This window comes from Ciona robusta, chromosome 11 (genome assembly GCF_009617815.1).
Source record: "Ciona robusta chromosome 11, ASM961781v2".
NCBI lineage: Eukaryota > Metazoa > Chordata > Ascidiacea > Phlebobranchia > Cionidae > Ciona > Ciona robusta.
In genome coordinates, this window is record NC_143245.1 from 4,532,209 (window position 1) to 4,548,424 (window position 16,216).

The following is a 16,216-nucleotide window of genomic DNA, read 5'->3' on the forward strand; positions in this document are numbered from 1 at the left end:
GTCTGGCTCTCAGGTTTTATTTTTCAGTCTCAAACAAGCTATTCCGAGAAATTGGATTACGCCATACACTCTATAATATAAAAACAACCAAAAAACAACAAAATTAAACGCCTTGTAACACATTCATATTATAATTTTTTTTATTCTTTTACTTTTTCAGCTTAAAATAACGATGAACCAATGTTGCCTCATAGGTTTTTCCCATTTACGTAAAGGAGAATTTCTGTCACGGCTGAATGCGGGACGTCTACGTCACGCGTCACGCACGCACGTAAATAATGACGTCAGACGTGGTAAACAGTCTCGAATTCATGCTGCTCGCGATGGCCTGGAGTTAAAACGGTTAGACGTGCCTGTTGTTGCTGTACTAAAACCGAAATGGCGGAAATTAACTGCAAGGCTTTGTATTCTTACGATGGTTCAGGCGGGGGCGAGGTATGCAACATGATTTTATAATTTTTTACTTAATCAAAATTTATATATATATAATTGTTTTTTTAACGTTATTTTACATAAGATCCGTCTTTGTCTATTGGGAATAGGCCTGTCTGGCTGGCAGTTTCCAACACAGACTGCGTGGATTAGTTTTATAATGTTTTGCCAGGTTTAGGTTATAAGACGTTTAAACGGGGAAATTAATAACTATTTCCTTTTTGTTTTTTTTATGTAATATTTAAACCTTACGTTTAAAATGTAACTTCGCGTAATTGATATGCCATCAATCGTGTTATTTAATTCGCGTATTTGTTTCACGTATGTTTGTTAGTGACCTGGTGGTACTTATTTTAGAAAAAAATGACATTTATTAGAAAAACTGACATTTTAGATAGATATGTGTTTTTTTGTCTGGTGGACCATTTGTCTTTCTGCATTATTTAACTTAGACTAGTACAGTATACTATATTATTCTTGATCTACATTATTGTAATGTAGAAAACAAATGGAGACAGAAAGTTATAATAATAATAATAAAAAAAAAACTTTCCTTATCTTTTCAATTGCAGTAGCGAAGATTTAGAAATATTTTAAACGAAAAGACAGGATATACTGACAAAACAACAGTTGTTAAAACACGCTTACAGTTAAAACAAAGTTTCATTTAATTGGAAGAAAATAAGCGTGGTCGCTACACCTAGCAGACAAATGAACTATTTATCTTCAATTATTATCAAGTTAAACTTCTAATAGCAACAAAAGTGTATGCGTTAAGGAAGAATTTTGCTAGTGTTTCTATTGCACTATTAGAGATTTCTTCACTAGTATCAAAAGTTATATAATTTAAACATATTGGAGGGTGGGGAAAGTTGGGACACACTTTCATTCTATTTTCTCGTCTCATTTGGTAGTAAACAAAGAACATTAAAGAAATTACAAAACCGTTTCCTCACGACTCTCATAGACCGTTGTTAATTGTTTGAAATACGATTTGGACATTTAGGTATTATGTGCTAAAGGTGACCCATCTTCTCCCACCCTACTATATGTATTATTTTATGTGGTGCACTAGGTGTGTCGTTATATTTTTTTGCTTTCATTTTCAGATCACGACATTGCAGTTTGACCCTGGTGATGTCATAAAATTATTATTCTCGGGTGAGAATGGTTGGTGGGAGGGTGAGATCGGGGATAAACGAGGGTGGTTCCCCGCATCTTATGTATCGAAATTAGAGGTGTGTCTTCTTGTCTTTAAAGTTTAATATACATATATATATTATATAATTGAAAAGCATAGTGCTGAAGATAATTTTAATGTTTTTTAAATCGACAGTTAAATGAAAATCCTAACAATTTATAATCAGTGTTAAAAAATAATAATATAGTCTTAATAGTTAGGCTATACTTTCTAATTCTTGTTTTTTTGTCTGTTTGTATGTATTTTCTTGTATGATGAAATTGTGTAAACAATTCAGTTTTGTTATGAATTTCAGCATGTAGCTATGAAATGCACTGAAATGTTGGCCAAATCGGCATAATTGATCTTAAATACCTGTTTTATCCAAATTAACACCATATAAAAGTAGTGATTAGTTGACTGTTTTGGTTCTCGGTAATAATTTCAACATAAATAGACGTTTTTCTTTACTTTAGGATGAAGAAGCTCTTCCAGCTGGCTGGGAAGCAATATCAACACCTAATGGGGAAAAATATTACGTCAACACAAAAACAAATGGTATATATTCAATAGTTTTATAATTTAAATGCTGTATTTTGTAACAGTTTTATTGCTAAGTTCAGTAAGTTGTAAATGACATAATTGGTTTATATTTTATTTTACTTTGTTTTTTTTATATGCCTATATAAGTTCTAGTTAAGCTAAATATATCATTAGTTCTAGTAAAGTACAAAAACACGTTGAATTTATTTTTTTCGTATAAGTTGTATTACCGTAGAATGAGTCTTATTATATGTTTATTAGTAAAATAAAATGCCCCAATGCAACTTTGCTAAATCAATTATCTTATAGCCTAAAAAGAAAATAGTAACCAAAGTTTACACCAGTTGAGTCAGCTACTGTGTGAGTTGATATTTGACAAAATGCTTGCATACATAGGTCACCCGTGTGCTGAATTGGCAGGCACTTTTTGCTGGCCACAGGGCACATGAGTTGAGTCATAAACTCTATTGTGATGTAATCAGCGTTTTTCAATCACAATAACCAGCAGAGTCAATTTCTAATCTTTCCTTTTCTAATACAGAAACAACCTGGGAAATTCCAAAAAATGAAATATCCAACACCACAACTAATAATGGAAACGGTAATTGCATTTTCATGTGGTTTATAGAAGCTGTAATTGAGACATCTATTTACTAAGTCCTATTGTTCTGAATGTATTAATTGTATAATTACATGTATTGATGTTTATTAATTGAGCCCAGCATTGTCGTTACAATAATTAATGCACCAAATTAAATTCGATTTTGTAAAATTACTTCAATGGCACGTAGTTTCAGGTACAAAGAGCAAGTTAATAAATAAATATATATATATATAGATTTATATTAAAACAGTTAAAAAGTAACATTTATGTAGATACAGTAAATAAACTAAGCATTATAAAACAGAAGGAAAACGAAATACACTGTCTGTCACATATATATATTTAATGTTCCCATATATAATAAAAACTGTATCTAAACACCCGAAAACCTCTATTTTACAAGCTGGGTAGTGTTTTGATTTGTCACTTTTGCTTTGTATAAAACAGCAAGATAAGCAGGTCACTCCCATTATAATGCATAGATAGATGTATGGTGATCGTACAGTAATCAGTAATCTATTCTGCTTCTCACCAATGCAGGAAGTTATTAAGGAAACACTCTCCATTTCAATTGTTTTACATGGTTGTCTTTTGCACACACATTTATTAAATCCATAAATACTCTAATGTTTTTACAACCACATTTAAATTCAAAATCAGTGCCTTTTTTAATAGATGCATTATACATATATGTATTAGGGTGGAGGAATGTGAGACACCTTTTTATTCTATTTTTTTGTCCTATTTGGTAGAAAACAAAAAAAAACCCAAAGAATTATAAAACCGTATCATCACGACCCCCACCTTACTATATACTTTTCTTTTTAATTTTATTTCTATTGTGTTTTAATGTTCAACATATGTCTAGATAATATCACCTTTTATTAGCGTGTTTAAAGAAAAATAAATTTATGTTACTAAAAGATACAAATATTTAAGTATAAATGATTGAAGCTAAGTATGTGGCTGTTTGCTGCAATAAAACACCCATGAAAGAAGTGTTTACATAACATGATATTGAAAAGAAAGAGTTTATATAATAGAACATTATGTTTTGTTTTCTATAGATATTGGATTACATTTGGAATTATCTTCCGTTATTAAAAAGAAAGAAGTTGAACTCAATTTAAAGGTGAGAGTATTCATTTCTGTATATTGTATATTGAGACATGATCCGTATTTAAATCAACAAATATAAATTAACATAATACATTTCTGTGTATGTATATATATATATATAGGCGCCAATATTTTGAAAAGTTAAGGTACCCATTTTTTCCATGAATACTTATGTTGATGAGGAAGTAGACCCTGGTCTAATAGACAAATAAAGTAGAAAACTACTGCTTTTAGGGCTATAGTTAAAGATTAGAAGTTAATATTGATTTCTTTAAATATGCAATTTTGAACTTTAAACTTGTGTACAACTAATAAAAGCTACTGAAAAATATTATTTTGCTATTTAGACTTTTTGAATTTTGAATTTTTTCATAATACATTTTTATACAGCAGATATGTTTATTAGACTTTTTAAATATTGAAAATACATTTTTATATTAAACAGATCCGTTGCCCAAAAAAATTGTTTGTGGGTATTTTAACTTTCTCATTAAGTTCAATTTTAATCTTATGTTATGTTGATAAATAATTAAATTACCCAATTTAAATTAATTTATCTGTCATTAGGAGAATGTTTTGAGATATTATGTCATAAAAGTTCATAAATATTTAGACTGTTAAAGTTAAACAAGTGATAGATAATAAAAAAATTAAAAGTGTTTAAGAAGGTTTAAACTTGATAAAGTATGTATAATGTATATATTATATATCTATATATATAGTATGTTTCATAAATGTACTAGTGTGACTTTTATCTATTTTGTTAAATTTAATGAATTATAAACAGAAAGTTAAAATAATTTTTAGTAATATTTTTTATAGTTTCTTCACTTTCTTGTATAAAATAATATTAGCTTTCATTAAATACATAGCTAGTAGCTACTGTTACCCATAAACAGATTGTGTCAATAAAGGAACGTTAAGTAAAAGAAATAAATAGGCATAATATGGGTATTTGCACAATATTACCACACAATTAGTGACAAAAAAATTGAGATAAATTAAAAATTATTTGGCGGGAACCTATATTTTTTTTCGTGCTTTCAATAATTAACTTGTTTTATTATTGATAATTTTGGCTTTTGTAAATTGATCAATGTTTTTGCCCAGTATTTTTATTTGGTCCTGAACCCCTGGTTGTCCCCTCTAACCCCTTCTATTCTAAATGCAGGATTCCCCTGCCCCCCAATGTACGGGGTCAGAACCATCAACCCCAGCCCCTAAGTCCTCGTCACCCATAACCCCGCGATCGAAAACTCAACCCAGCACTCCACAAACCAAAGCTTCACCCGCACCCTTGCGGGCGAGAACCCCATCCACCCCAACGACACCCAACCAGACCAACGGGCATGGAAACAGACCAAGAATACGAATGGTAAAGGATTTTTGTTATAATGTATGAATGTTAAGTTTTCTGCTCCCATATGGTATAATATGTTAATAAATTGCCTCCCAAGAAATTGAATTTCATCACATTTGAATTCTTAAAATTTATTTGTGCCACATCTAACAAAGGTCATTTTAATAACAAACCATAGAGATGAAAGTTAACAGAAAATGCTGTTGTATGCATGTTATAAAATGCATACAATAAAACAATTAAAAGAGCACTGGTTAAAGGTGTGTTAAAATTCTGCAGGAAAGATCGATTTTAGTTTATTTATTTATATATATAATTATATTCTATTTGTGATGCAAATTTAATTTTGCTTAATGTGGAACAAATTACAGCTCAGGGTTCATGTTTTGATTTTACTAAAAAATTTAATTATGGCATTATCATGACATGGTGTCATTCATATGAATAACCAATCAACGATCACATGATTCAGGTGAACGGGATTTCATTTCCAGATGAAAAGGAAGCAAAAGAACAAACTTTGCTGCAACCTGGCAAATACAGCTACTGTGATTACTTCTGGGTAAGTTGCTATTCATATCAAAATATTGTTTATAGTCCTATACCAATGACATAGGCGGCTAGCTTTAATTAATGCAGGGTAGGCTGGGATAGTTAGACACAAACCCTATAAAAAAGGAGTTCATATAGTAGGGTGAGGGAAGATAGGACACCTTTTCATTCTATTTTCTTGTCCCATTTAGTAGTAAACGAAGAACATTCAAAGAATTATAAAACCGTATTCCCACGACTTCTATAGATCGTTGGTAATTGTTTAAAACACGATCAGGATATTTGGATATTGTGTGCTAAAGGTGTCCCATCTTCCTCCGCTATATCATTAGTTGTATTGTTTACTGATTATAGGGTTCCCCGGACCTACCCTGCCACCCCAGGTTTGGCGCCTTTTACCACTGTGTTATAATAGAGATAAGTATGCAGTGGTGCAGCCAAGTGGTTGATTTTGTGGTCTTGCCATGCCCTTTTCTAGAAAAACCCGCTAGGTATTGTAGTATGGTAGGGTGAATGTCAATTCCATACTCCCTGCGCTATTGCAATTTGCAACTATGGTATTTTATTTTTACCAAGAGAAAATTATCGATAAATATCATTTTGTAAATAGTTTGTTGCTGTTTATATTGTTTGTTTGTTGTACTATGATTTCTATTGTATATTTGTTGTGTGTTTTTTGGGATTTTTGTGTCTTAATGTGTGTAATGCCTGTGTTTATATGTGGCGTGTGGATTGGTTTTTGTTATTATTCTATCTATGTGAGGTCCAACGCAAAAGCACGTGATTGGATCGAGATTAAGGCCACAGTTGGCCTGTTACAAACATTTAGTATTGTTAATATTTTGTGTACTTGCTTGTACCAAAATTTAATATTGTTATTTGTTAATATTTTGTACCGTTTATTAGTTGTTTTTGCGAAAAGTATAAAAACTTAACTTTTTTAAAAAATTATTCCACACACAGGGTGACAAGGTTGAGAACCACACGGTACAAACTGGTTTCTGTATTTTATATCAGAAGATGTTAAAAGAAAAACAAATTTCAAAAGAGATGGCTGATCTATTTAAGCAAAGGCAAGCTTACTAAATGTTAATACTGTAAACTTTCTGTCAATCACGGATTAATGATTATGATGTCATAATTGAACTTAACATAGAATATTGAACTTTATTTTAATAAATTGTGTAAATTTTTTAATGGTTTTGCTAAATGTTTTATTTTTGACATAAAGTTTAAATTAATAAATTTATTTAAAAATGTGTTAAATTTTGGATGTGTATCTTTTAAAGTTTAAAGTGTTGTTATTTTTGCACTGCTTTTGAATAAATCCCACTAATATCAAACATTATTTTAATAAATTGTCTAGGTTTACAATAGTTTTGCTTAATGTTTGATTTTAATTTTTGACATAAAATTTTCTTCTTTAAAAAAAACATCTAAAATTGTAATGGGGAGGGCAGCCTATCTTTTATAGTTTAGAGTGTTATTATTTTTTTGCACTACTTTTATAATAAATCCCACTTTAAACAGAGAAGCGCTGGAGACACAATATTCAAAAGGATTATCCGCAATCGCCAACAGTGTATTAGCCGCACAAGAAGAAGGGTAAGCACATATTATTATGTAATACTAACTTATTGTGTTGTATAAAACATCTAAATACAGTGTTGCCTTTTACACAATATATTACAGTCGTGTATGACGCATAGGCAATAGGCATCTAACATGGGTATGCAAGAGTACCCGGTATAAATTCATAAACAATTTAAAAGCCTTTCTTACGAATATGTCTTAAAACAACTGTGTACAGTGATAATATAATGATTAGTCCAGTATATTTACTAAATAAAAGCTAATAATGTCTAATGTGAAAAGAAAAAAAAATTTTTTTTAAAACTTAAAGGTACCTTGACTTTTCAATGAGGTGCCTGTAGTATGAAGCCACAGTGGCGTTTTACCACCATACTTAACTATGTATGTGCTTTGTAACATGAGAATCCAGTACTTGTGGCTCAGAGCATGTTTTATACGTTGTCCTAGGGCTAGACAGTAAAGTGACATTACTTCCAAAGTAGTGGTCACTTATGGCTCGTTTAAACTACCAGTAATGTACGTAACAATAAAGGCAGTTTTCAATGTGTAAAATACACGCAAATCATCTGATGCATTTACATTGCTTAACAACATAAAGAGTTAAATTCATTTATATTGTTCTGGCATACATGGGTTATCAAGCGTTTAAAAACGCATGCATCACAAAGCTATGCTTCTTACACAGCACAAACAATCTGTGTAACAGTTCATTGACCGTCTATAAAGTGTTGCACTCAATTTCATATATAGTATTGTGGGGGGAGATGGGACACTTGAGCACATTATATCTAAATATCCTGATTGTGTTTTAAACAATTAAAAATTGTCTATGGAAGTCATGAGGATATGATTTTATAATTGTTTGAATGTTCTTTGTTTACCACCAAATAAGACAAAAAAATAGAACAAATAGGTTTCCCATCTTCCCCCGCCCTACTATATATCCTGTGAGGTCCTCAATAGGACTCATCCAAAACATGTAATATTGGTAAAATAACCTTGAAATATTTATCATAATAACTGGTGATTCCCCAAATTTGTAGCGTGAAGTATAGTTTTCTGTTTTTAAATATTTTCTATTGTGTTTAGTTACGGCCCGTTAAGCTCTAATATCTCCTCATTAAACGTAATGATGCAATTTAAGATAGCAGTAAACCCTTAATCTGGATTTGTCAATAATCCTTTGTTCGGGTAACAATGCGTATTGTTACATCACAACCACAATACCAAATATGGGAGTAGTGGTTGGAATGGTTACACACAGTAGGAGTTACTTCCAAGTAAAATATAAATTTTCAAATTTAAATTCCATAGTCTGATTTGACAGCTGTATTAATAACTCTGGTTTATGTATAATGTGAAACACATTTTTTGTATTATTTTATTTTAATGTTTTTCGCATAACATGTTAACCATTGTCGATTTGTAATTTTTTTGTTGTTCTAATTAGGTCTTACCTTCTTAGTTACTTTTATTGTAAAGATAAATGTATTTATTACAATTTTATGTTATGTTTATAGTTGTAAAAGCAGGTTAGCTTTAAATTGAATCTTTAAATTAAGGTTCTCCTTTAAATTAAGGTTCTTCTAGATTTAATTTAAACAAATAAAATGTAAAAAATGGTGTTTTTGATTTTTATAAAAATTTAGTGTTTAAATTGCTTTTTAGTAGAAAATCTTTTAAATGGGATAAATATATAATATATATATATATATTTTTGAAAATTTTAGTTAGTTAGCAAACTGTGTTTAAAAAGTTTGTTTAAAAGGAAACGTTGTTGTTTTCTGTAAATTTCCCCTTCAAACGATAAGATTTAGTCTTAAGACCATGATTCAAACATAGTGTGCAGATATTTAAAATTCCTTACTGTTAGCAAACAATGTGTGTGGTCAGTATCTCACTGTGATGTCATTTTGAACATTACTTTCTCCTTGTGACCAAATAAAGAAATGACAATATACTTTCTACAGAACCTTGGGAGAGACTTGGAAACAAGTTAAACAAGCTACTTTACAGGAAGCAAAAATACATCTAGATTTCGCAAACAAAGTAATTATGTTTTATGTTCTAAAAGCTATCTTTTTTAAATAGTTTACTGTTAGTACGAACTTTGGATTACATATGCCTGTTGTGTCTATTGTTGCTTTGTCTAAACAACATTTTTAAAAAGGTTAAATCACAATATAATTTCTGAAATTTAGGTGAATTGGTTAAACTAGGAAGTTTATTTATGTCACAAGTCACAACAGTTTTATTTAAAATTAAATCTCCTATATATATATAGTAGGGTGGGCGAAGATAGGACAATTTTTCATTCTATTTTCTCGTCCCATTTAGTAATAAAGAAAGAACAGTCCCAAAATTATAAAACAGTATCCTTACGACTCCCATATACCTTTGTTAACTGTTTAAAACACCATTAGAATATTATGTGATAAAGGTGTCCTGTCTTTCCCTACCCTACTATATGTATTGATTTTTTGTTTAATTTCTAATTTAAAAATGGAAAAGTAATAATTGATAACTCGTAAGCGGGCAGGACCCATGAGGTAAAAGAACGATTGTACCTTATTTTATTCTCGCGTGGCCGGAAAACCACGGTCCTTAAACATGGGTGTTCTGTTTCATACACCTCGTGCCAGCTTACAAGTTACCATGTATGATAATTTGTGGGTGATTATTTTTGGGGATATTTTTTATTTTTTTATGTATGGCTGATAATTTGGACAACCCATTAGTGACCACTGGGTTGGAGGAATTCTTTTTAAGTTTCTTACCCAAAAACAAATACACCCACAATGACAACAAGTGTATGAAACAGAACACCAACGAGCTCCACCACACAAGGATAAAATCATTTATTAATTATAGATTCGACTTCAAGTAGAGAAGCCTTTGTTAGATCATAAAGAAGGAGGAAAGAAGGAATTTAAAAAACTTGAAGCGGATGTTGCAGAGTTAAGAAAACAAGTCCAACTTAAGTGAGTTTTTAATACTTAGTTGTTACACCTCCGGTTTAAGGCTTGCTTAAGTAGTATTGTTTGGGGTAGTATTTTTATTGGTTTAGTTCAGGCGTTACCAAACTGGGGGCAATATGAAATTCAGGGGTCGCAAATAGTTTTTCAGTTTCACACAACATACTACACACATTATTATGCAATCAACCATGCTGAAAATTTTAGAGTTTAGAATGGGTAGAGCAAAGTTTGGGACGACTTGGTTTTAAAGTTTGGTTTAAAAGACATATAGTACTGTTAGGTAAGATGGGACACCTTCAGCACATAATATTCAAATATCCTGGTCGTGTTTTAAACAATAAAAACAGATTCGTAAGGATATGGTTATATAATTCTTTGAATGTTCTTTGTTTACTATTAAATAGGATGAGAAAGTAGAATGAAATTGTTTCCTATCTTTCCCCACCCTACTATATGTTTATCCTCATACAATTACCCAACCAGCTGATGAATTTGTCACTCAAGGTCCCACATACAAAGATATTAATAACTTAACTCCAAGGTTTCTCAAACTTTGTTATGGAAACCTTTGGTTTAGAAATTCAAACATTCCTAATTACATGCCAGGCTTTTTTGCTCACTTTATTACTTTAGCTAAAACTGTCAAACAGACACTAATTTATCTACATTAAAGTTATTGTTTTCAACTTAACACAGATATCTAGCAGCAGAGAGAGCGAAACATATGCTGCTTGAAAGGACAAAAGATTTAGAAGGAAAAATGAATTCAACAAAACATGTAAGTTACATTTTGAACATTTTTTATGCGGAAATTATTATTTTTAAAATGATTTCTTAATTTTTTTGGCCATATCTGGGAACTCTGGGTCTTTTTTTGAAAAAAAATTCAAAAAATACATTTGTGTACGCTTAAATAAAAGTTAAACGTTTAAATTTATGATCAAACTCAAAATGATGAATGTGACAACTAGAAATTTTGGAATTTTTGTGGATTGTGATGTAACAATGTCTATTATTACCAGACAAAGGAAGACGTTCAAAAAGCCAGAAGGAAATCAACAAAACATGGTAAATGGATGTTTTATTTAGTTTTTTAAATTTATTCATATTTTTTAACTTTTCTGGTCATGAATTAAACACAGTGGTGCACTTTTCTGAAAAAGTATTAATTTTTTAGGCTTTTGTTTTCCAAATTTTAGAATCGTAGAATTTTTAAAAAATCCTGAATTCACCTTGTTGACATTTTTTGCACTGGTTTGCATGAGATTTACATATAAGCATAAGCTTCGCAATTTTGTCTTGGGTTAGGGGTGATCAAATTTTGGTAAACGGGATTATCAATTTTATATTTGGGTTCAGGATTCAGGTTTTATTTTAGATTTACAGTGCGCAAAATATGTATTACTTGTCAATGCAGCCAAAACGTTTTAGTACACAGAGCCTATACAAGCATAGCGGCCACCAATAGGACCACATTGTTTATTGTGGCCACTAGCAGCCCACTGCTTATTACCACACGTGTATTTACTACCTGTCATTCAAAATCACAAATATAAAGTTAACCCTTTGCGGCACCTAGTCATTAACCTCAAATGACCGGGGACGGGTTCGAGGCTTAATGCTGCTACAAAGTAGGCGTGTGTGTCCTTGGGCAAAACACTTAACTGTAATTGTTTTAACCTAGTGGTCAGAGAAGGGTTGTTAAAATTGGAAAATTGTCTGTGGTAACTTAGAAGTGAGTATGAGGTTTTTAAAATAGGACATGTCCTTGCTGCAAAGTGGTGATAGATATAACATACATAAACATTAAAATTAATGTGGTTTTTTATATAGCAGAGGGTGCAATTGGTGTTAATTGTTTATAAAAAGTGGCACAGATCATTAGAGGTTTAAAAGCACTGCCTTAAATATTTAATAAACAAAGAAATTAAAACTTAATGAATCTCTTTTTACATTTGAAATTTACCTAAAAACTTATAAAAAGTACATTTCTTACAAAAAACAAACATAAGTTATCAAAACTGGTATATCTTTACATGTATGTGCCAAAGTAAACCCGACTTTAACAACTTACCACATTAAATATGATTGACGTGTTCAATGGACCGTAACAGACCTGCGTGAGTTATTATGACATCATACACCCTACCTATTCATGCTTGGAACGAAAGAATTTTTTCTCACATTCAAAAACCTAATGGTTAACGCTTAATATTCAGTTTAATGAAACGCATTGAATAAACAACATATTTATTTTTATTTAAACATAAAATATAGGTTATGTTCTGTATACATATAGTAAGATGGGGGAAGATGGGACACCTTTTCGTTTTATTTTCTCGTCCCATTTGGTAGTAAACAAAGAACTTTTAATGAATTATAAAACGGTATTCTCACGACTCCTATAGACCGTTGTTAATTGCTAAAAACACGATTGGGATATTTGAATAGTAAGTGTTAAAGGTGTCCCGTCTTCTCCCGCACTACTGTATGTCACTTATTTAACCTCAATAGTATCCTATTTCAAAAACCTAGTACCCGCTTTCGAGTTACCACATACATTTTGCCAATTTTAACAACCATATTTTGGCTGCCGGGTTGGAGCAATTACCGTTAAGTGTCTTGCCTAGGGACACACACGCCTACTTTGTAGCGCCGTCGAGCCTCGAACCCGTCACTAGTCATGTGGAGGTTATGACCAGGAAGTCATAAACTGTGATTTTGAATGTTATAGTACTGTGGGGAAGATTGCCGGCGCCGAAGCAAAGTGGTTAGCGCGCCTACCTGTTACCAATAGGTAATGGGTTCAAGGCCCGTCGCTGCTATCGTTGTGGGCGCATGTGTCCTAGGGGCAAGACACTTAACGGCAATTGCTCCAATCCAGTATCGCTTATGGGTTGTCCAAATTATCAGCCATATATAAAAAATAAAAATAAAAGCTCCCTCCCCCCTCCCCCAAAAAAATCACCCACAAAGTAACATATATGATAACTCGTAAGCTGACACGAGGTGTATCAACACCTGTGTTATAACGACTGTCGTTTGTTTTTGCCACGCGAGGATAAGTAAGTTACATTCATTCATTCACATTTAAGATAAGACACCTTTAGCATATAATATACAAATATACTGATCGTGTTTTAAAAACTAAACAACGGTCTATGGAAGTCGTAAGGATACGGTTTTATAATTTCTTCAACATTCTTCGTTTACTACCAAATGAGACGAGAAAATAAATTGGAAAGGTGTCCTATCCTCCCCCCCCCCCCCTACTATATATTTGAAAACTTGTTATTTTTAGGGGAGAATTTTGAATGGCAAATACATGCATTATGAAAATGAATACAAGGATATACCACAGTTACAACTTTATAACCGCGTTAACATTAACAGGTGAAGAACTTTCTCATTCGATCGAACTTTACAACCACGCGCGCCAACAATGGTTTGAAGAGATGGTGACGTCATCGGTTACCATGGAAACCCATGAAGCGAAACGAATTAACGCCATAAAGGATATTCTGACGAAATACACGAAGTTGTTGCAAGACACAAACACGAAATGCCAAAAGGTAAGTTTTGCATTTTTTTGTTTCTTGTTCAGTTACGTCGCAATAAGTTAGTTTCAGTCACCAAAAAAGTAACATACATGATAACTCGTAAGTTACACGAGGTGTATGAAACAGAACATCCATGACCATGAGTGAGAACGACTGGCGTTTTCCGGCCACGCGAGGATAAAGCAAGTTCCATTCGTTCATTCAACAGCTACGCGTTTCTCGTGGCGAATATAAACGACCGCGTAAATTTCAGGAATTAATTTATAACCCGACATTTTTTATTCGCAGGCATGTGACGTCATCAACCAGAATGTCGCTAAAACAGACGCCGACAAAGACCGCGAACTCTGGGTGTCGAAAAACCAGACCGGGAAAGTGCGACCAGTTGACCTGATCATTTAAACTATTGCTCTCTTGTTTTTGTTTTCCTTTTTCTTTTATTTTTATGCGGTGATGACGTCATAGCTTAAGTTTCATCCTGAATCATTGTGTAAATATGTAATCTATGCACCGTCATGTATCAAGCACGCTTTGCTACGAAGCAAGTTTCAAACACGAGGTTCACGCGTCACAGTGAGCCTTACATACGTCATAAACATAATTACTACGTCATAATCCAATGTAGCTTTTACCCTGCGTGCCTTGTATTATTTCTTACAGTATTTCATCCTATATTAGGTCACTTTGACATGCCTAGTTTTTAGCATACGCTACAAGCGCTGATATTTATTCGTTGCAAACCTGTAAATGCCGTTTACCAGTTTCATGCGACATTTTTTTGTAAATTATGCTTCCTATACGGCTCACCAACCTATTTTATCATGTTACGTCATAATATCATTGCGTCATTATCTTCTGACGTCATACACTGCCACGTAGCTTCGCACATCGCCACTTAAGTGTTTTATCTGTTTCACAACCATTTGATCAGTAGCGTCATCTACCGGGCTTTTAATCTACATTGCTTTGCCGCTTTCACGCCGTATTGTTAATACTTGTTACAACAAGCACTTGTTATTTTCAATGCTCATCATTTACTCGATAATTAGGGATTGCAGTTTTACGTGGCATAGCGGCGCCGTGGCCCAAAGGTTACTGGTTTCGAGACTCGCCACTGCTACCTTTATTAGTGCATGATATGTCTATTGGCAAATCATTTAACATAAATTCTCCAACCCAGAGGCCACTACGAACGTTTCACACAACAAGGCATTTACAACTCATCAGGTTATTAGCAAATGTAGATCATGCTTTTACTTATTTAGCTTAGCGTACTATAGTGTATTATATAGTAGGGTGGGGGGAGACAGGACACCTTTAAACACACAATATCTAAATATCGTGATCGTGTTTTAAGCAATTAACAACGGTCTATGGAAGTGGTAAGAATACGGCTTTATAATTTTCTAAATAATTTGTTTACTAACAAGTGGGATAAGAAAATATAGAAGGAAACGGTTTCCCATCTTTCCCCGCTATAGCAGGCCATAAGATGCAACCGGGAAAAAATGTTAGATTATATAATGTAGCTGATGATGTAAAACTTCTATATATAATCTTCAGGTTTTTAAAACACCCGTATAGTCAGTTAAAACCGTCCTGAAATATAAACTTAACGCAACACGTACTGGCTTTTAATAACACTTCGACCACGTCTGTCGTTTGAAATAAAAAAATAATTAGCGTTGAATAAATGAATGAATGTAACTTACTTTACTTTATCCTTATTTTAGTTTTTTTTATGTATGGCTGATAAATTTGGACAACCCATTAGTGGCCACTGGGTTGGAGCAATTGTCGTTAAGTCGCTTGCCTAGTGGCACATACGCCCACAATGGTAGCAGCGTCGAGCCTTGAACCCATTACAATGGTTACAGGCAGGCGCGCTAACATAAGCTTAATGCATATAAGACGAGTTTAAAGAACACAAACGAAAACATTGTAACACCAATTCAACCTTTTCACTTTGTTAAAAAATCTTCCGCTGTTTTTCGTATATATATTTCTAAAAAAATATTGATATTCCGTATCTAATAATAAGGACTTTAAAATATTGCAAGTAGACCAATAAGAACAAATGAGTTCAGTTCCCCTTTAAAAGTGCCGCATTACAGCAAATTTTAGTAATTACTTTGTGCTGCGTTTTCTTTACCCCCGCTGTTTACTAATTATTCTCTGCTGCAGTCGTCTTGTTTGGACCAAAGTTAGTATAGACCGTTGGTTTGGACTGATGGCAGTTTATATGTTCGCAGTAGCATTGTGTTTCCAGCAAGAACAGGTATAACCTGTATTGTG

General features: G+C 32.5%; 1 protein-coding gene across 1 annotated transcript; it reads left to right on the forward strand.

The window, feature by feature from the left end:
• The first annotated feature begins 276 nt into the window (after positions 1–276).
• On the forward strand, positions 277–14,945 carry LOC149728246 (growth arrest-specific protein 7-like). Its single transcript, XM_089888202.1, has 15 exons — positions 277–435; positions 1,542–1,670; positions 2,089–2,170; positions 2,697–2,756; positions 3,827–3,891; positions 5,050–5,253; positions 5,711–5,800; positions 6,754–6,863; positions 7,321–7,395; positions 9,354–9,432; positions 10,255–10,364; positions 11,058–11,139; positions 11,384–11,429; positions 13,755–13,933; positions 14,210–14,945. The coding sequence occupies exons 1-15, from the start codon at positions 379–381 to the stop codon at positions 14,321–14,323; spliced, it is 1,482 nt and encodes a 493-aa protein (XP_089744328.1). The 5' UTR covers positions 277–378; the 3' UTR covers positions 14,324–14,945.
• Positions 14,946–16,216: the final 1,271 nt, after the last annotated feature.